A 21,736-nucleotide genomic window follows, 5' to 3' on the forward strand; every position below is an offset into this window, starting at 1 on the left:
AAATTCTAGACTGCGAGTTAGATAAAGAAGTATGGAAAGACAACAAGAGTCTAGATTCCACACAATTATGATTCAAAGCGTCATAGCATTTAAGTTTATTTGAAAAGAGCAATCCCTAGAGTTACTCGCTCGTTCTTCTCACGGAAATCAGCGCAGCGAACGAGTAGTAGCTTAAAAAAATGACGTTTTCAAGCGTAACAATTTTTGCTATGGAATAAACGATTACTTGATTTTGAGTTTGTGTATGAGACAATGCGCCCCGGGACAGGATCTTCCAGTCGCAGGGCGGCGCCCTGCGGTCGGCGTCGGGCATCTCGGTGCGGCGGCCGCCGCTCATCGACCTGAGCGTGCGCGCCACGGGCGCGGGCACGGCCGGCGACGTGCGCGTCGACCGCACGCGCTGGAACCTGGCGCTGCCCTTCCTGCTGCAGCTGGCCAGGACCCTGCTGGACGCCATGCCAGGTCAGTCCGCTCCTCTGCTCTGCCCTGACAAGGGCCATCTTATCTTTGGTTTTTACACCCACCTCATCTGCCATTCTGGGTTGTTCTTTCGTGTTACCAAGTCACTGGAGGAACAAGTCGTTCTTCTGGTGATGAACGACGCGGCTGTCCATGATAATTGCAATGTTACCCAGTGCTTTAAATCGCAAAGATCTAAGTTGTTCCGAGTTACAAGTTGACAAATCCTATTTGCCTGCAAAACTTTGTACTCGGCGGCAGAAATAGGTACGATATCTCAATGAACAAACTCTTTCACAGGAAGTTCTACTGCTGGTGTCCTCAAATCCGGGGTCTACTCCCGTAGTATTATTTATTTGACAGTAGATAAATGTGTCGGACGGTGAACGAGAGACCCTCTGCCCTCAACTACACTGTTAAGGGATATCTGACGAACGAATTTCAGCGTTTTACTTTCCACTCTGCCACCCCCTTCACTATCTTTATACTTTTATATAATAATAATAATAATAATAATAACGCACACACTCAACATAGCCCCGCACTAGGGAAACCCTGTGTCGCGGGTGCCATGGACACACACATAGACAACCACAAATTACATCCAAACTCACGAGAGAAATAATTGTAGGCCATACAACTATTTCTACCGGCCCGGGAATCGAACCTGGGACCTCTGCGTGGCAGTCCGGCATGGTAACCGTTAGGCCACAGAGGCAGTTAAAGTTATCAACCCTTTGACTGCAATCAGACTGTGAAATTTCCTCCCTGAATCTATTCGACAATTCCCGTATCTCAATTCCTTCAAACAACGTGTCAAGTTTCGTCTTTCCTCAACTATCCTTTCATTGATTTCCTATTATTTTTAACCCAAGTCTAAATTATATAATCACTTGTCACTCTAGTTCGAGGAAGTCCACACTTGTAGTTGAATGACTTAAAATTTTTCACCAGGAGAGAAAGCAATGGACGGTGGTGTAGTAAATCACGGCTACGTAGGAGATTTAAACCCTTCAAAACCTGGAAACAACAACCGCTTTCCTAGCTCGAGCGACTCTACTAGCGGTTACTATTCTTCTAGTAAGTACAATGAGTACACACACTGGAAATTTTTAAGCATATAATGATACTTATAGCCTTTATGATGTTTTCCTTTACGTTACAACAAGCTGTAATAAACAATATGGGTTAAAAACGGATTCGGAATCTTGCATTTCATAATCCAAATATGTTCTGTTCATCCCAGCAACATCAATGCCCGAAGACAGTCCTGGCCTTTCCATCTCGATCCACTTCCGCCAGCCTGAGATCATGTTCTTCACGGACCTGACCAAGAGCGACGGTCATGCCCTGCTGGTGCGCACTGAGCTGCTGGTTGATTATTCTCATCATGCAGCTAGTGAGAGCCTGGTGGTTTCGCTGGCTGGATTACAGGTAAGCCAAATATATTAAAATTACGAAATAAACCCTTTAACCATCGTCAGAAGTACGATAGTTTTGCCATCTTAGAATTGTATGATACATGAGGACCAATGGGTTGATCTTAGTGATACACAAAGTAAAGAATTATCCCGCATATGGACAGCAACGTTCTCTTGCGTAGATAGGTCTTTATTTACGATTGCTACGCTAATAGACTTTTATCCTTTCCAATGTCGGGAAATTAAATCACGTGGTCAGCCGTGTTTCTGCCTTTTCTATATAATTTGTTATTTCACGGGATGAAACTGCCTTAGATGGAACAAACCATTCCAAGTTGCTATTAAATCATTGTTCACAGATAATGTCAAAACTACAATCAAATCTGAAGAATTTACCGCCGCAGCTAGTCTTAAAACCTTGCGACGTGGAATTCTCCAGAATATTCAAGAACGTCGAAGAAGGTGTCAGAGTGAATGTTTCCGTGTCCGAGATCGAAGTGCATATTGCTGCCACTACTGTGCATACTGTTATGGGTAAGTTTCCCTTGGTTAACAAATCTTTGGGCAGAAACTAAGAATAAGGGACAGAGCAAACCGGCGGACAGGAGGGCAGAGGACGTTAAATTTACCAATGTATATTTTATGCTATTCGAATTGACATAAGGTATAAATTGCAATGCTCTTAAGACCAACCTCGGAGCATCGCGGCGTATTTCTCTCTGCGTCTCAGAACATTGAAAATTATTCAGGTTCTTGCACTGTGCAATTTTATTATAAAATTTTATGATCACAAGAAGACCCAGGTCTTATGAATTCCCTAGGCTGAGACCACGCGATTTGCAAGATTCTCTGCATTTGTTTACTATTTGTGTTTATCTTGTGTTTCAGACTTAATAGAAGAAGTAAACTTCGAATTAACAGTCCCGGAAGAAGACAGACCTCAAAACACGGCTTTCTACAACTTCAAGCCAGAGAAACCAGACGAAGACCTTTGGTCCCCAAAAAAGCTGACTCCATACGTATTGATAAACCCTGAAGATAGCTACATACAGCCTTCGTATCCGACTGCAAAAGTTTCGGAGACTTTTGGCATGAAGTTGGCCAGCGTTCGTGTTTTGTTTGAACTAGAACATTCTGTTCGGGTGCCTGTTTTGGTAGTTAAGGTGAGTTTAACTTGGTTAAAATTTTTCCAAAGGTTAAAATTGATTCCATCACAATGTTGCTCTCTCTCTCTCTTTTTCTGTTCCTCACGTCATCTTTACACATTAGAGTACGAGTCTCGCTAAGGCTTTTTGCTTTATCCGAGTGAGGTGATTTATTTTGTAGAAAGTTGTTATTGGTTTTTGTTCTTGTGTGTTGGTAAACCTTTGCATTTTTGTTTAAATTTACGGACATGGGTAATTAGAGAATCAATTGAATGATCTTATTCTGACCTTTCGCGTCTGGTTCACTGTTATCATCTATTGTTCTTCACCAGCATCATCTAATATGTAACTTCCATATTTATACACACTATGTCCAAATAATTGAAAGCTGTCTGGTAAAAGGTTCACACATAAGACGATTAATAACAGGATTTGTGTTTTTTTTATTTTGTGTCTGATCATATGACCAGTTATGATTGTATTAAATGTTTTTATTAGTCTAATTTTTCAAGGGTCCCTTTGAATACGCATTACGTATTCTCTCATCATGTTGTCTACTGAATCAGGTCGGGGTTACCAAATGTAGCGGTCAGCACTTTATCATTTAGCAGAAATAACTGATTCGTTGGTTGTATTAAAACCATTTATACGGATCTTTTATTATCTTATTTCTTATTATCAAATCTAAATCGCTACTTCTACTATCCTGGTAACCGATCAGAAGTCCGAAACGTTTGTTCGAATTTACGTAATATCGAAAACAGATACATGGGGCGCACTATAAGTTTCCGGAACTGGCCACTTACATAAACAATATTTAAAAAGTAATTACCACATTTGAAAATGGAACTTTTTGACTGTAGAATACAGTTTGTATCATCCGACTGTCACTGTGAATATAATGTTGAAGGTAGTTAATTGTAGGTACGATCAGAGTTCATAAAATAAAAGGAGTCTGCATCCAACCACCGTCGTTTCATTACACATTACATGGCGCAGCCGGTAGGATATTAAAGTAGTAAAATTATATTATACGTGTGTGAATAACAATGGAAAGTGTTTTGTCTCCGCCGCAACCATTCAGTTATGATGGTAATTCAGTGGATTTATTATCAGGCAGTCTCAATGATATGTGGACAAAGTGGACGCGAAATTATGACATTTATACAAAGGCGTGTGAAATTATAAAAAAACCGGTAGATGTTCAATTTAACATATTTCTTCACGTAGTTGGTGAACAATGCCGAGAAATTTTGAACCAAGGCGGAGAAAACATTAAGACCGTGGAAGGTGCTTTAAAAAAATTGGATGATCATTTTAAGTGCAAGAAAAATGTAACAGTCGAGCGGCATAAATTTTTTTCAAGAGAACAGATAGAAGGTGAAACAATTGATCAGTACGTGTTCGAGTTGCGTAGATTATCTCAGTCCTGTGAGTTTAAAAATATGAATGAAGAATTAATAAAAGATAGATTGGTTTGCGGTGTAAACAGCGCGAACATTCGCGAACGATTGCTACGTGAGGAGGACTTGACTTTAAAAAAGGCATTAGAAATATGTCGGGCTGCAGTTGTATCCAGAATTTATTCGGAAAACATTAAAAAGGAAATGCAACCAGTATTTCAGGTACACAATCAGATTCAGGAAAGTGACGATGAAATTTACGCAATAAGGAGGTTCAATGGAGTAAAACGACGTGGGTATTTTCGTGTGGCGTCGTCGCAACGAGGCCGCGGCCGCGGTTCGTGGAGTGGTGCGCGTGTACATTCTGCGTTATACCCGCAAGGTGCCGGGTTCGGTGCCGACGGGAACCGTAGTACGTCGTCATATGAAAACAGACGATGCAATAGCTGTGGAGGTGTACATCAGAAAAATGATTGTCCCGCATATGGTAGAAAATGCATGCGGTGCTCGAAGATGAATCATTTTGCAAAAATGTGTAGGGTGTTCTTCGTGGATAATTCAAATGAACAGGTATCAAACATTAATTGTATAAATAGTTGGGATATAGATTTAATTATAAAAGGTCAAACTTTAAATTTTAAATTAGACACGGGTGCCGACGTTAATGTTTTACCTTTAAAGTATTTATTAAAAATTGGATTAAAAGAAACTGATTTATTGTCTACAAATACAAAATTAACTGCATACTCAGGGAATACAATTCAAGTTCTAGGAAAAATATACTTAAGAGTAAGTTATAAAAACAAAAACTATGTACTACAATTTAAAATTGCTGATGTTCAATCCATTCCCATTCTAGGTCGAGATGCATGCACAGAACTAGATGTGGTAAGGCGTGTGATGTCAATACAAAAAAGTGTGGTGAGTAACGAAGTTGTACCTACTTTTTTAGAACAATATAGTGATGTGTTTACTGGGTTAGGATGTTTACCCGGAAAATATACAATTAAATTAAGAGAAAATTCGGTTCCAGTCGTACACGCTCCCAGAAAGTTGCCATTTTCTATTAAAGATCAAGTAAAAAATAAGCTGTCGGAAATGGAATGTCAAGGAATAATTAGTAAAGTTGAAGGTCCGTCTGACTGGGTTAGTAGTATAACTGTTGTTAAAAAACCAAATGGGGACTTACGCATTTGTTTAGACCCTAAAGAATTAAATGAGAGTATAAAAAGAGAACATTTCAGAATTCCTACATTAGACGAAATTGTAGGTAAGCTTGCAGGTGCTAAGTACTTCAGTACACTAGATGCGTCTAATGGATTCTGGCAGGTATTGCTGGATGATTCTAGTTCATTGTGTACTTTTAATACACCATTTGGTAGATACAAATTTTTAAGAATGCCGTATGGTATTTGCTCTGCATCAGAGGTATTTCACAAAAAAATGTTTGAAAACTTTGACGATTTAGAGGGTGTTTGTATGTACATTGATGATTTACTGATTTTTGGGTCTTGTCAAAGCAGCCATGATAAAAACTTAATGAAAGTTTTAGAAAGATGTAGAAAAATTAATTTAAAATTAAATTTAAGTAAATGCAAGTTCGGTTTAAAAGAAATAAAGTACTTAGGTCATTTGATAACCAATAATGGCATTTATCCCGACAATTCTCATATATCTGCTATAACTAACATGCCAACACCGAAAGATAAAAAAGACGTAGAAAGATTGTTAGGCTTAGTCACGTATGTAGGGTCATTTATTCCTAGTCTTTCAGATAAAACGTTAGCTTTGCGAGAATTATTAAAGAAAGGTACCGAGTGGCAATGGTATGACAGGCAGGACAAATGCTTTTCGGAAATAAAAAAGCTTCTGTCAAGCCGTCCTGTACTGCAATATTTTGATATGAGAAAATCAATTGTACTGTCGGTAGATGCCAGTAAAACCGGTCTCGGTGCATGTTTATTGCAAGACAACCTACCAGTTTGTTACGCTTCAAAAACATTAAATAGCGCTGAACAAAAATACGCTCAAATCGAAAAAGAGCTTTATGCGGTGTTGTTTGCTTGTGAAAAATTTTATGTTTATATATATGGTAGATCAGACGTAGTGATTGAAACCGATCATAAGCCATTAATAAGTATAATGAAAAAACCGATTGTAGATTCACCCGCACGTTTGCAAAGAATGTTGTTACGGTTGCAGCGCTATACTTTTAAACTTGTTTATAAACCAGGTAAATATATGTACATCGCAGACACTTTGTCGCGAGCTCATGAGGCTGACGTTTCTACCACAAGCGCGCTGAGTCACGCTGCCGAGCACTCGTTCAGCTCAGTGCACGACGAGGTGTGTGAGGTGACGCGCGATATGATGGCACAAGCATCGCACCAATTTGATGATGTGCAACTTATAAGAATACAAAAATATACAGAAAAAGATGATGAGTTAAAATCGCTTAAACAATATATTATGAATGGGTGGCCCTCAGACAAAAATAAAATTATAAATGAGGTTAAACCGTATTGGAATTACAAGGAAAATTTAACAGAAACTTTTGGTATTGTTTGGAAGGATCAAAGAATAGTTATTCCTAAAATATTAAGAAAAGAAATTTTAAATAAACTTCATATAGGACATATGGGTTTAGAAAAATGTAAACTAAGGGCGAGAGAATCTGTTTTTTGGCCCGGGCTAAATAACGATTTACAAAACATGATTCACAATTGTGATATATGCTTATCGCACAGAAAAAATTGTCAGAAAGAAACATTACAGCCGCATGACATTCCAGATAGGCCATGGGCTAAAGTAGGGACTGACCTATTTCATTTTAAACATAAAAATTATCTTATATTAATTGACTATTATAGTAAGTTTTTTGAAGTAGTCGAATTACAAATAACTAGCTCCGATTACATAATTGGGTGCATGAAAGACATTTTTAGTCGCCAAGGAATTCCTTGTGTTGTTATGTCAGACTGCGGACCTCAATTTTCATCACATAATTTTAGACAATTTTCATCTGAATGGAATTTTACTCATATTACTTCCTCTCCCCACTACCCACAATCGAATGGGCAGGTTGAGCGTACAGTGCAAACGGTAAAAAATATCATGCGAAAGTCGAGTGAAAATAGGACAGATTATCGACTTGCTTTTTTGGAATATTTAAATACTCCTTTGGCAGACGACATTCCATCTCCCGCAGAATTGTTACAAAGTAGAAAGTTACGTAGCATTATACCTATGTCATTAGCTCATTTGAAACCTAAAATACAAAAATGTATCCGTAACAAAATTGTAAATCGTCAAATAAAGCAAAAAATGTACTATGACCGCAACGCAAAGGACTTGTGTTCCTTGCATGTGGGACAAAAAGTAAAAATTTTGCAAATGAATAATATTTGTAAGAGGCGTTGGTTAGCTGGAACCGTTACTCGTGTATTAAGAAATCGTTCCTATGAAGTACAATTAACGACGGGAGTTACAATCATCAGAAATCGTAGACACATCATTATAGATTCGCCACAAAGACAGGACACGCCTGACTACAATTTTGATCAAGATGATATAATGTTATCTGATAAAAATGTTAACACTAATATTGAACAAAATTCTTATGTTACTCGTTCTGGTAGGCTTGTGAGGCCGCCGGATAGATGGGGATATACCCATTAATGTAATATTGTTTTCCCTTAAGTTACATAATTGTTAAAATGCTTATAAGTTTTAAAGAACAAAGGTGTTATGTTGTCAATGTATTTAATTCATGTTAGTAATTTGAAACGTTTGCGTTTAATTAACAATATCCTGAGTTAATTGTTTATTCTATAAAAATAAGTACAGCATACATTATTTACTTCAAGTCAATGAGATTAGTAATTAGTGTAATTCATTGATGCAAATTACAAATACAAGGAAATTAAATATAAACCCTTATAATATCTAATGAAATGAATGTTTGAATACTTTCTTAACAATATGGTCTACTTATTTAATGTTATAGAATAATTTTTAAATTTAAAATTAATTTCTAAATTATATGTATAATTGTGTAATTTAGAAATAAGCAATTGCATGTATGAATTTTATTTTTTTTTATTGTTTTAAGGAGGATGATGTGAATATAATGTTGAAGGTAGTTAATTGTAGGTACGATCAGAGTTCATAAAATAAAAGGAGTCTGCATCCAACCACCGTCGTTTCATTACACATTACAGTCACTTGTTTTTACATTGTGGCGTCATTTTAGAAATTGGTTGTCGACCAGCACCAACAGCTCAGCGGAGCTTCGCTCGGCTTCAAACTACTTTTGACGATGAAGCACCATGCAAGACGATTATTTATAGCTGGTTTGCAGAATTCAAACGCGGTCGTGTGAATCTCAGTGACGAATTTCGTGATGGTCGCCCGTCCACAGCTGTGAACAACAAAAACATCGATGATCGATGACATACATCTTTAGGCATAGGCATGAGTCAAATACAAGCAATACTACACAAATATATAGGTGTGAAAAAGCTGTTCTCTCGGTGGATCCCACATAATTTCACTGAGGCTCAAAAAACGGATCACGTCACTTGGTGCAATGCCATGCTTACCAGATTCAAAGAAGGGGCATCAAATTTGGTGTGGGACATAGTAACAGGTGACGAAACATGGATTTATAGTTACGATCCCAAAACAAAGCAAATCGAGCGTATGGGTCTTTCGAAATAGCCGAAACCAACCAAAGTGGCGCGCGAGCAAAGTGGCTATTGTTGCTTTGGAGAATCATTGTACCGTGAGTAGTGAATGGTGCACGACAGATTTGTTTGACGGGAGTTATTGAGAAACTCCGTAAAAATAACCGTAAACGCCGTATCATCTTGCACCACGGTAATGCCAGTTCTCACACGGCCAGACAGATAAATGAATTTTCGAAGGTGAATAACGTTGACCTTATGAGCCATCCCGCGTACAGTTCCGACCTGGCACCTTGTGACTTTTATTTATTTTTAAAAATTAAGAACCAGTTACACGGTCAACAATTTTCATCACCTGAAGAGGCGGTTGAAGAGTATGAAAAATATGTTTCAGAGATTGTCACGGAGGAGCGGCATAAATGTTTTCAAAATTGGTTCATTCGTATGAAAAAGTGCATTAACGCTAACGGAGAATATTTTGAGAAACAATAAATTCATTTTTGACCGACCATTTATAGTATTTTTTTCTTATTCATTCCGGAAACTCATAGTGCGCCCCACGTATGTATATTGAAACTGTGCAGGGAATTTTCGACGCTTATAGCAAATAATGACTAGAGGGTACGTTTGTTTTATAATAAAAAAAAACTTTCCACGGAAAATTACTTTCGGGATTATCAAAGTTCTACTAAACGTAATTTCGGTGAAATGTAACCTCCGTCTTCTGCTAGGTGCCATATTTCCTACTACAATTTATACCCTGAGAACATTCTCGCCCATTACAGATGGCGACCGAAGTAACCCTCCACGACTGGTCCCGGCAGCTGCACGGGTCGGCCAGCTTGTCCGTGCAGGCGGCGTGCTACAACGAGCGCCTGGCCGCCTGGGAGCCGCTCATCGAGCCCACTGTGATCGAAGAGAACCTGCACAGGCCGTGGCATTTAACAGCCACCTTATTTCAGGTCAATACGGAACATTATTATTATTAGTTTTTCGCCTTTCCCACGGCCTAAAAGATTAATTTTTATCCGACTGCAAAAAAGAAGGAGTTCCCAAGTCGACTGTATTTTTTTGTATGTATGTTATGCTTACTTTTCAGTATTGGTCCCATTTAAATTTGAAGAAAATACTGGAAATTTTCCGGATTTAAATCGCGTATATTTGTTTTTTCAAACAAGTTTGTGATCCAGTATTTGCTTTGATGAAAAATCCCAAACAGACATAGATCACCGATAATAATTATACTGCAGAAATAAATAAATAAATAAATAATTCATTTGCTTATCTCGCTCTACAGACGATAGTTATATTGTATAAAATTGTAAGAGGGTATCTGTTATAATAACCATAGGATACTAGGATAGTTTGATAATACAAATAACCTCCTAATTTTATACTGCACTTTAAAAAGCTTTTCTCCTCAGGCCAAAGCCTACCCGATGTCGTCCCGTCTGGACACGACGCAACACGACACAGAGTCGGACGGCATAATGACAGATTCAAAAAAACAGCGCAAGCGCAGCGAGTTCGAGTCTGAGACCTCTGCAGACGAGTGCGATACCGATAATGAGATGACGTTTATTAAGGTATGTATATTATTCCAAAACAATATTTCACCATTATATTAAACAGATGAGACTTCTTTTAAGACTGCACCGAGGCAGCGGTCGGAATTGCGTACGTTTGATCTCTTGCTATATCGTATTACCTACTAAGTAATTAATAAGTTTTAATTATGAGATTAATGTATAAGATATTTAAAGATTCACTCTATAAATCATACACATTAGAAACACCTGTAGTTTCCTCGATAGAAATAAAATCCGATGTTTTCTCGTAAAAATAAAATAAACCCTTAGTACGGCGTAAAAAACTCACGGAAGGTCAGTAGTTTTTGGAAAATAACAAAACTATACAAAATATATGTTTTTTATAACGTATACACTGTACATTTTCAAAATGTGTAGTTGTTTTAATAATACGAAGGAAATACCTAAATTCGCACGCGGTTCAACCACACCTATTAGCCAGAACCGCCACGCTTCCCCCTGTCAGCTTTAGTAGGGGTGTTCCGATACCACGAAAGTATCGATACTTATTCAAACGAGTACTAATAATCAATTCGTCATACGATGCTAATCATATGAGTACTTCAAAAGTGTCGATCTTATTCATATCGATACTTTTTTAGGAGATGTAAAATATGTCCATAATGAACTTTAACAAGCACGCACTACACAATTCAATAAATAAACGTTATTTTCTTTTTTAAAGTATTATAGTTAAATCGATACAATCGATAATTCCGCTAATCGATCGAGATTTGAATAATCGATTATTACTGCGAAATTTATTCATTTATTTATTTATTTATTTCAGACACAATAACAGTTCACAAACCATGTAAGAAACTTGATACAAATTTAAATATAGAACACTTGTTAGCTTGGAACCAATAACAATTGTGCACAACACTTAATTGACTTTAGTTTGCATTTAAAAACTATTAAAAACAAAAAATATAATCATTAAAAAGAAAAATTTTTTTAATTACAATAATTAAACAAACAATTTATAACTATCCTATATATATTTTATAACTGGAAATTTGAAAAAATCATATTTGAAGAGAAAAACATATCTAAACAAAACCAATAAATCTTATTTACAATACTTTATTTTTGACCTAGCTGTGAGACCTCAGAGACACTATAAACGATTCCATCGACTGGTGGAATATGTCTACCTCAGTGCTAACCATATTGTAGTTCCTACACATACGAAGCAAAGGATCATTGTAAGACACATTGTATGTTGTTAAGGGTACATAAAAAAGTTTTTGAGTGCGGCACTTTCCAATCATAAGCCTAACTTCCTCAAGCAATTCACTAGTATCCCACTCCGAATTAACTATTTTGTACAATATGGCAAAGCTATGCGAAAACCGTCTACTTTGTAGGGTGTCCATTTTAAAATGTCTCAATCTATCTTCATAGGACGGAAGCTTAAGGAAATTATCGTAATAACACTTAAACTAAACATTAATTTATATAAAAACTGTAATACAAAAACCCACAAAAGTATACCCCATTGGTGGTGCGAAATTAAGATCTATAATATCGATAAGTAGTGGACTGTATTTTTTGCGATTTTTGTTAATTACGTTAAAAGGTACTAGTAGTACGAGTAACTGCACTTGCAAGTAGTTTCCTATAAGGACTGGAACAAGTATATAGTAGTAGGTCGAAGTACAGGAAAAATGATGGGAACATGCGCACTCACCTTTTCATTCGTTGCGCTGGCAGCAATTCCGCATGGATACGGCCGCCACAGGAGGAAAAATCCTCAGGTTCACTACTGAGCACAGTACAGTGTATTGCGAACAAAATAAACTATTAAAAACCACAATCGCGCTAGTTAGCCATTTTTATGATGCACACAGTTCAGTGTCATAGGTTAGACTATCGTCTTATTTTTGTTGCCAACTCATTGGCCGGTGAAAGAGACGACAGCAGCAAAAGTGTGCATGTTGGAGGAGGATGGAGGATACAAAGGAAGGAAGTCCTCGCAAGTGCTAAGATCTACCCTATACTATTTTTTAAGATAAACATTGACGTATCTTGTCGCCCTGGAGGCGATTTTCGAACCAAAACGTATGATGTCCATTTAGACCATTCATCCAAAAATGATCTAAAGGGACCATGAATAGACACACATTTTTTACTTCGCGGTTTGCGTTTGTTTGCTGCAAAACGGTAAAAATGGAAAGGAAAAATAATTTGGAAAAAGGTGATCTTTTCCTGGGAAATGGGAGTAAGGTTAAATATTTACGCTTTTCAATTCGATACCAGTATTTTTCTTCAGACATCCAGTTAAAATCGAAAGAAGGGATTCTATACTAAAAGTAGTCGGTATCGATATATGTATATACTATACAAAAGTATCGAGTACTTATTTGTATTTACTTGTACCGAATCGTCCCTAAGCTTTAGTCCTGCTTCGGCCTTCGGTCATGGAGGTTATGTCGCTTGGGTTTTTGCCACACTCACATATACATGGAGCGCATAGAATACCTAAAATCAATTAGCGCCAGAAGCTGGGTGCCTTAACGTTAAAGCTTAACGTTACATCAAATTACCTATGTGTTTGCTTTGCCAGAATCCACATGGACGCGACAACAAAAGCGTGGACTACACAGGCAACATGTCTTTCTTAAGCGTGATGGACGTCGACGAGTCGGATTCCGAGAACGAGAACGGCTTGATGGACAAGCTCGCTACTGCAATTGGACATTTGTTCACTGAGTGAGTTTCTTTTATAATACCAATCGGCACTGCCACTTCCCCCTGTCATCCTGAGAAATCAGTTGAAAAGTCCCGTGAGCAATTTCACCAACATCACAATCACAAGGTAAGGACCTTTTGAGACTGAAACGCAGTGGTACTCATTCATTACTGGTTGATCGCAGTACTTCTCTGGACGAACCCTTTCACAGCTCTATTGCTACTGTTATTTTGCTTAGCCACAGTCTGCTGTATTAGCCCAATGCGGGTTTGGAACTACATACGTATCCAAGGGTTGTGAACCTTCTTCGACGTGCAGGTGTCATCACGACGTTTTCCACCTTACCTATTTCTGCCACCAAGCAGTAATGTCAACATTACTGTGTTCCGATTTTGAAGGGTAAGGGTGCTGGTGAAATTACAGACACATGGGGCTTGTCAACTTATGTCTCAGGGTGATGAGCGCAGTGGCAGTGCCCCAAAGATCTTTGCGATTTAAAGCTCTGAGTGACACAGCAACTGTTACGGACAGGTGTGTAGCTTACCATCGGTTGCACGACTAAAAAAAATAATAATAACGTACAAAATAAAAGTATTAAGTAATTGGTCATTGACTTACAATTATATGGACGTCGGGTCCGCGCTAAAAAGTGTCCGAACTTATAGGGCGTTAAAATCGCATACAGAGCGTCATTCACGCTTTAGTCTTCGTTTGTTCGACTGACAGCGAAGCAAGCAAAATGAGACAGTACTGCGATGACATTACAATTTAAATTCAACGTTTTAGCTTTTTCATATTCCTTTACATGTCACTACGTTTAAATAGGTTGACTTGGGACATTTTTTTCGTGGTTTTTATATTAGACCCGTCGTCCATTTATTTGTAAGTCAATGTAATTGGTACATACATAAGTACTGCATAAGTGGATATATTGGAGATAGATAGTGTGTGCTCGAGCAAATACAGAGGCGTTAAGGGTCAACTGCCTGTCAAAATTGATTGAAAACAATCAAAATGGCCGATTCCAAATGGCGGCAAAATGGTATTCCAATTTTGTTATGTACATATGGCGTAAAGTATGTATATCCATTGTCATATCAAACGGAATTTTGTCATATCTTAGGATTTTTATATTTTGTCAGTTTATCAAAACTTCGCACCCTAGGTGTAATAAGGCTACTTCTCCAAAATTACAACTTTGCAGGAGAGAGGTTTAAAGATTATACGAACACAATTAGTCTATAACTTTTTTATGCTTAAATGGGAGAGTTATAAAATTTCACATATTAATTTGTTTCATGTTAGGGCGCGTTCCCATTATGCCGTGACGACAGATAATCGCGTGCAGTTTAAAGTGTCATGGTGAAGTTGTTCACATATAGTACAACACGATTAACTGACGTTCGTAACTTTTTTGACGTCACGACGAGAGACTGTCGTGATAATGGGACTTCCATTGTCTAGAACGACAGTCGTCAGACGATAAATAAAACGTCACGATAAAAATGAGACGACAGATAATCGCAGCTTCAAACGACAACGCGGCTGCCGTGAACCGATAAATTGTCGTCACGATGTACTGGGATCAGCTATTTGCGACAGTCGTTCTCCGATAAATAAAACATTGCGACTTAGTGGGAACGCGCCCTAATTCGTATTATTTTTATAACTTTCATTTGATAAAAGCATTTTTGATGTATGGTCACATGTGGCCTCACTTTACTATTGTTTTATTATTGAGAAAGCGATACGGCCTTACGCGTTACTTGTGTCAACAGTGACTCAAGCGCCGAAGAGCTGAGTAACGACGAGGACTCATCAGCACCAGAACAAAGCGAGGTGGAGTGCGAGAGTGGTAAAGAGGAAACTGATAAGGCAGTCACGTTTGTTGACGGCGGCTGTAGTGGTGGGGAAACGGTCAAGCCTAAATTGGAACATAAGACTGTTACTTTGCAGGTTAGTTACAAATTATTCAGCAAATAGAAAGAAAGAAAGAATCATTTAGTCGGCTATTCACAAATAATATTACGAACATTATGGCATTACAAGTAGATACTTCACATGGCATTACAACTAGATACAAGATCTGTTAAAAACCACTAGAAAATAGTTGATTAAGAACTAAAGTATACGGTATTAGCGGAAAAGATTAGCCAGCTCAGTTTTATGCTTGGCAGAGCTTCAGCGCTGGTTTTCAGCTGGAGCCTCAGAGGATGAGGATCATTTGTATATTAAATATTTAAAGACAAAAGTAAAATAAAATAAAATTGCATCACATTTTACAAGACAACAAAATGGGTTAGGGGTGGGTTAACTCCCCCCATATTAAAATTAATTACGTCGTTGCAATTGATTTTAATTGCAATTGATTTCAATTGAACTGATTTTTTAGTCTGATTGAAATTTAATTGATTCAAATTCAAAATAATCTTTATTTCATAGGTAAGCATTATTACACTTGAAATCGTCACAATATTAAACTCTACCGCTCATTCGTAAGGCAGATTCCCCTGAGAAGAATGAGCAAGAAACTCTAGGGGTTGCTCTTTGTAAATAACATTTACAATATTTTTTTTTTATTATTTGAAACATCAGAGATCGAGACTACCTCCATGAGCTAAACGGGTTACTACCACGGATTTTTGTCATCCAAGTACGCAGAAGTTGTATAATAACCTTTAGTATAAAGTTTTTGTTTCACTATAGTTTTAAACCTCGTAAGGCAAATTTTGTATATCAACCGGAATCTTGTTATAGAAGCGTATACATTGCCCCTTAAATGATTTTTTGACTTTGTGAAGACGACTATCAAGAAAAGCTAGTTTATTTCTATTCCTCGTATTAATGTTATGTCTGTCACTATTTTTCATAAATAAATTACTATTCCTTTTAACATAAATTACATTCTCATAAATGTACTGTGAGGCTAGTGTAAGAATGTTAATTTCCTTAAATTATGTGTATAATATATTATTATTCTATATATTATTGACGCCCAATACTTTGTGCTCTTAATAAAGCTATAAATTACAATATGAAAAATAAATGTTCATAATAACAATGTCTGAGTAATTGTAATAACTACTAAATGATAGAAAAAAAATAGACGGAAGCCAATTTTTTTTTAAGGAAGCTCGATACATAAAAATGCATAAATTCACATAATTTTTTCATAGGACCCGGTCCATGAGGACAGTGTAGATTCTGGCTTGGAAACTGAAAGCTTCACGGAGCGAATGTGCACATACGTGATGGTAGAATCAAGAGATTGTCTCAACATCACTGTGACACCAGCAGCTGCGCGCGTTTTGCTATCCCTAGCCAACTCTTGTACAGACAGAACCGCAGTAGTAACGGCGATTGTCACGGGCGACTCTCCATTGCAACTTGTGAATGACATAGGTAAGGTCTACGTGGAATACGCGCAAAAAAGCTATCGCGCATTTAAGCTTTCGCGCAACCGTCTTCGCACTATCATCATTCGTGTAATCGGCATTCGCATTCACGTAGTACACCAGAGCGAAACACACAACTTTTCACCTCACTATAGCGAAGAAAATGGTGAAAGAAAAACAGTTGAACTGTAATAAAATAATTTAATAAACAAAATTAGTTATTGTTGTCAATTTAATGTCAACAATAATAAGAATAAAATATACCAACGGATTTATGTTACATAAAAATAATGTACGAGAAATCGCGTAGTTGAATGTGTTGTTACGTTTTTTTCCATCGAAACAAAAAGTTAGGTGTACCACAGTCCGTTCTTTTTGTTTTTTGGAAAAAACGCCGATGCGCGCAGGTTTCTAATGAGAAAGAAAGCCTTGCCGCGCTAGTGAGGTGAAAAAGTTTTTTATGATTAGCACGGTAAGCTAGAAGACGTCGGTTCGAATCCGGCCGGATCGAAGGAATTTTTTCTGAGTGTTCGATCTTTGTATAAATAAATTTAATAATTAATAATGAAATTTTTATTGAATTGATATTCAATTATTTTTTGTGAAATTACTCCACTAGTTTGTTATAATTATTAATACAAAGATCGAACACTCAGAAAAAATTCCTTCGATCCGGCCGGATTCGAACCGACGTCTTCTAGCATACCGTGCCGGACACTATACCGACTAAGCCACGGAACGAAACAGCGGACCTCACGAATTTTTCTATGTCCTTGCGTCGTGTCTTTGTACTTGGTCTTTCAACGACTTTTTAGTCGTAGCGCCTATTTATTTATTTAACTATTAATAATTAATAGTTAAATAAATAAATAGGAGAATTAGAAAATTCATGTAGATCGTTTGTCTCGTATAGTTGGTATTATTTTTATGAATTTAATGTTATAGAAACATTTCTGCCTTGTGATCACATGTGTCTTTCTTATACCAAGTATGCGATTTGATTGATTATCTTTTTCAAAGGTCCTGGTAGTACAGTGCACCTGAAGACTCGTGCGGAGACAGACTTAGCTGGTAATGATAGAGTCGTTGCTATTGCCGACTATGATGTTGACACCAGCCGGCCCAGTACACCAGGTAAGCGATATCGTTACTTTGGCTACTGTAAACCCTGGGCCCATAACCAAAACAATAAATGAAACAAATCTTAATCTTTGAACTCTGCCCTGCTTGTCATAACTAATACATTAGCACAAACTGCCTCCGTGGCCGAACGGTTACCATGCCGGACTGCCACGCAGAGGTCCCAGGTTCGATTCCCGGGCCGAGAGAAATAGTTGTATGGCCTACAATTATTTCTCTCGTGAGTTTGGGTGTAATTTGTTGTTGTCAATGTGTGTGTCCATGGCACCCGCGACACAGGGTTTCCCTAGTGCGGGGCTATGTTGAGTGTGTGCGTTATTATTATATTATTATTATGTCGGTAACTTTCGATATAATGGCACCTAAACCCTTATTGTCACCTAAAAAAAAAGGTCAATTACACAGACTTAACAATAACACTGAAACTAGTTAAGATAATAAAAGACCGATTAGATGGGATTGCAGATATTGTTTCGCTGATCCTAGACATGTTAATAACTCAATTTAAAAAAAATTTAGATTACGTTACTTAGGATAAGGATGGCAGTGTAAGTTTTATTCACTTTTACCTAACTGTAACAAAAAAACGCCATCTTAAATAATCATTGACTTACAATTATATGGACGTCGGGTCCGCGCTAAAAAGTGTCCGAACTTATAGGGCGTTAAAATCGTATATTTATCCCGTGCGGTGACGGATTAGAATACAATTCACCGCCCCTCTCTTCCCGTGGGTGTCGTAAGAGGCGACTAAGGGATATTGAGCAACCAGCTGCTCCACTGGTGGTAGGGCTTGAAAACCCGCCTGGTTAGTGACCACCGTGCGCATGATGGAAAACCCGCCAAGTGTTCGCTAGTCGGATGCGTTCCGGGATCAGTCAGCGTACAACCAGAGCCCGAGGCAACGCTGCCGCGACATTTGTGGACTGTGGAGGCTTCCGCCGAACCAGTGCCAGGACAACTGCATTGACCCGCCGGCCAGGGAGACCCGTAGAAACGGTTGTTCCGCTGGCCGCCCGCGGTACAGTACAGGGGCCCAAGCGTGCTTAACCAGCTCGTGAGGCTGCCTCACCATGCCGCGCATAATCTCGGTGTGGTTCGTCGTGCCGGTTGGTGACCGGGAGGTGGGGTCCCGGCGGCCATTCCCGGGGGGGTTCGGGGGCCCTTCCGTCCGGCGGATCAGCGCAACTTGTCTGTAGGCAAGTCTCTGGGGAAGCAGGCCCCGCGATTTGACCGCTTGTGTCGCGGCACTGTTTTCTCGCTTCACGCCTCTTTTTCCCTCCAACATGTTAGCGCAAAGTACAAATTTCGGTCGTACAGCGGTGCACACCCCCACCACTAAAGCGCTCTTTAAGGTGGAGTTCACGAACATTCGAGGACTCCACAGTAACATCCACGCCGTCCACCAACATCTTGAGACGGCTCGACCAGAAATGCTGTTCCTTACGGAGACGCAAATACTCTGCCCGGCTGACAGCAGCTACTTGAATTACCCTGGCTATATGCTTGAAGAGTCCTTCAAAGCGAAAGCTGGGGTCTGCTTGTTTGTCCGGGCAGATGTTTGCTGTCGCCGTCTGCGTCATTTGGAGGACCCCTCCTTCTCCATCCTTGGGGTACATGTTGACCTGGGCAGTCATTGCCGTGTCTACATGTGCCTCTACAGATCCCACCACGGCGACATGGAGACAACTCGACTCATAGACCACCTTACTCGGGCGGCAGATGACGCGCAGGCGCAGTTTCCTACAGCGGAATTGGTGTTTTTAGGGGACTTCAATGCTCACCACGAGTCGTGGTTAAGTTCCTCTAAAACTGACCATGCTGGAAGAACTGCCCACACATTCGCTCTCACACACGATCTAACCCAACTGGTAAACCAGCCCACCCGGATTCCAGATAGGGTTGGTGACGCGCCCTCTTTGTTGGACCTTCTGCTGACGTCTCGCCCGGCTGGATATCGGGTGGAGGTCCAAGCCCCTCTGGGTACTTCGGATCACTGCTTGATATCCACTAAAGTGGCAACGTTACTGCCACCACCACCTACTGTGGCTAAACGCCGCATTTGGCATTATGCGTCGGCAGATTGGGACGGTATGCGGGACTATTTTGCATCCGTTCCCTGGCGGCAGCGCTGTTTTAGTGAGGTGGATCCAACAGCTAGCGCGACTGCCGTTGCTGATGAGATCTTAATCGGGATGGAATACTACATCCCGCATTCGGATCTCGTCAGTAAAGGGAGGCGCAACCGCTGGTTCAACCGCGAGTGTGCTGTGGCTGTTGAGAACAAACAGACTGCATACCGCGCTTGGATCAGGGGTCTAGCTTCAGACGATCCCAATACGAACTCACTTAAAACAGCCTACAATAATGCCACCAGGTCTTGCAAAAGAGCGTACATCAGAGCGGATGCTCAGCGCGTCGCACGAGTTGGCCAAGAACTCCTGACGCATCCCACTGGTAGTCGTAGCTACTGGCGTCTGGCCAGAGCCGTTGCGTCGAACTTCTGCCAGCCCTCGCTGCCACCGCTGAGATATTCTGACGGCAATCTAGCCCACAAGCCGCAAGATAAAGCCGACCTCTTGGCAAATCTGTTTGCGGCTAACTCCTGTCTCGACGACTGTAACGCACAGCCACCAACTCTACCTCACTGTGGCTACACGATGTCTGATATTCGTATCAGACAATGCGATGTGCGTACGCAGCTGCAGTCTCTCGACGTCCGGAAAGCTAGTGGTCCTGATGGTATCCCAGCGATTGTACTTAGGAACTGCGCAGCTGAGTTGACCCCCGTGCTAACGCGACTGTATCGTCTGTCGCTCTCTTCAGGTCGTGTGCCGGACTCTTGGAGAGAGGCTAATGTGCAACCAGTTCCCAAAAAAGGCGACCGATCAGACCCGCATAATTACCGTCCCATAGCCATTACTTCCATAATATGCAAGGTTTTAGAGCGGATCCTTAACAAACAACTGACCCAATACCTAGAAGATCACTCCATAATTAATGATCGGCAGTATGGGTTTCGTCCGAAACGATCAACGGGTGACCTTCTAGCGTACTTATCGCATATTTGGGGTGAGGCTATAGACAAACGTGGCGAGTCGTTGGCTGTTAGCCTCGATATAGCCAAAGCGTTCGATCGGGTCTGGCACAAAGCTCTTCTCTCCAAGCTCCCGGCGTACGGTTTGCCAGCCCAGTTATGCAGCTGGATTGCCGATTTCCTTCGTGAGCGGAGAATTCGCGTCGTTTCTGACGGCAGCATTTCGAGGTTCGTGAATGTGAACGCCGGCGTACCGCAGGGATCCGTCCTATCTCCCACGCTTTTCCTTCTGCATATCAATGATATGCTTCCACTTGGGAATATTCATTGTTATGCAGATGATAGCACTGTTCATGGGGGATATCATGGATTCCCCGCAGCTGGGCGCGCCGATACTGACAGAGAGCGATCTGATCTTGTCGTTGAGCTCAATAGAATATTGGACCTTATCTCTGCATGGGGATCCAGTAATCTTGTTGAGTTCAACGCCAAGAAAACACAGGTTTGCGCGTTAACAACAAAATTGTCGCCGTTCCTTCCCATGCCTTCTCTGATGAGCACAGCACTTTCACCTCAGAGCAGTTTTACCTTGCTCGGTATGGAAATCTGCTGTGATTTGAATCCAAGGAGCTACATCGAATCTGTGATCAAAACAGCCTCACGGAAACTCGGAGTCCTGAACAAGGTGCGACGTTTTTTCACGCCGGACCAGTTATGCCTGCTGTACAAAACACAGGTCCGGTCTTGCGTTGAGTATTGTTCGCACT

The 21,736-nt window shown here is 39.8% G+C and overlaps 1 protein-coding gene across 1 annotated transcript in view; it reads left to right on the top strand.

The window, feature by feature from the left end:
- Positions 1 to 21,736, top strand: part of LOC113229712 (vacuolar protein sorting-associated protein 13A-like) — a 112,385-nt gene that overhangs the window by 50,100 nt on the left and 40,549 nt on the right. Inside the window, exons 25-35 of the mRNA XM_026463395.1 lie at positions 269 to 462; positions 1,414 to 1,539; positions 1,706 to 1,893; positions 2,240 to 2,414; positions 2,769 to 3,043; positions 9,899 to 10,075; positions 10,538 to 10,699; positions 13,272 to 13,417; positions 15,176 to 15,353; positions 16,574 to 16,799; positions 17,813 to 17,926. Coding sequence (XP_026319180.1) covers positions 269 to 462; positions 1,414 to 1,539; positions 1,706 to 1,893; positions 2,240 to 2,414; positions 2,769 to 3,043; positions 9,899 to 10,075; positions 10,538 to 10,699; positions 13,272 to 13,417; positions 15,176 to 15,353; positions 16,574 to 16,799; positions 17,813 to 17,926 — 1,961 coding nt within the window. The remainder of the gene's footprint in view (positions 1 to 268; positions 463 to 1,413; positions 1,540 to 1,705; positions 1,894 to 2,239; positions 2,415 to 2,768; positions 3,044 to 9,898; positions 10,076 to 10,537; positions 10,700 to 13,271; positions 13,418 to 15,175; positions 15,354 to 16,573; positions 16,800 to 17,812; positions 17,927 to 21,736) is intronic.

The sequence above is a fragment of the Hyposmocoma kahamanoa genome, unplaced genomic scaffold (assembly GCF_003589595.1).
Source record: "Hyposmocoma kahamanoa isolate Upper Pololo Valley unplaced genomic scaffold, ASM358959v1 62, whole genome shotgun sequence".
Classification (NCBI taxonomy): Eukaryota; Metazoa; Arthropoda; class Insecta; order Lepidoptera; family Cosmopterigidae; genus Hyposmocoma; species Hyposmocoma kahamanoa.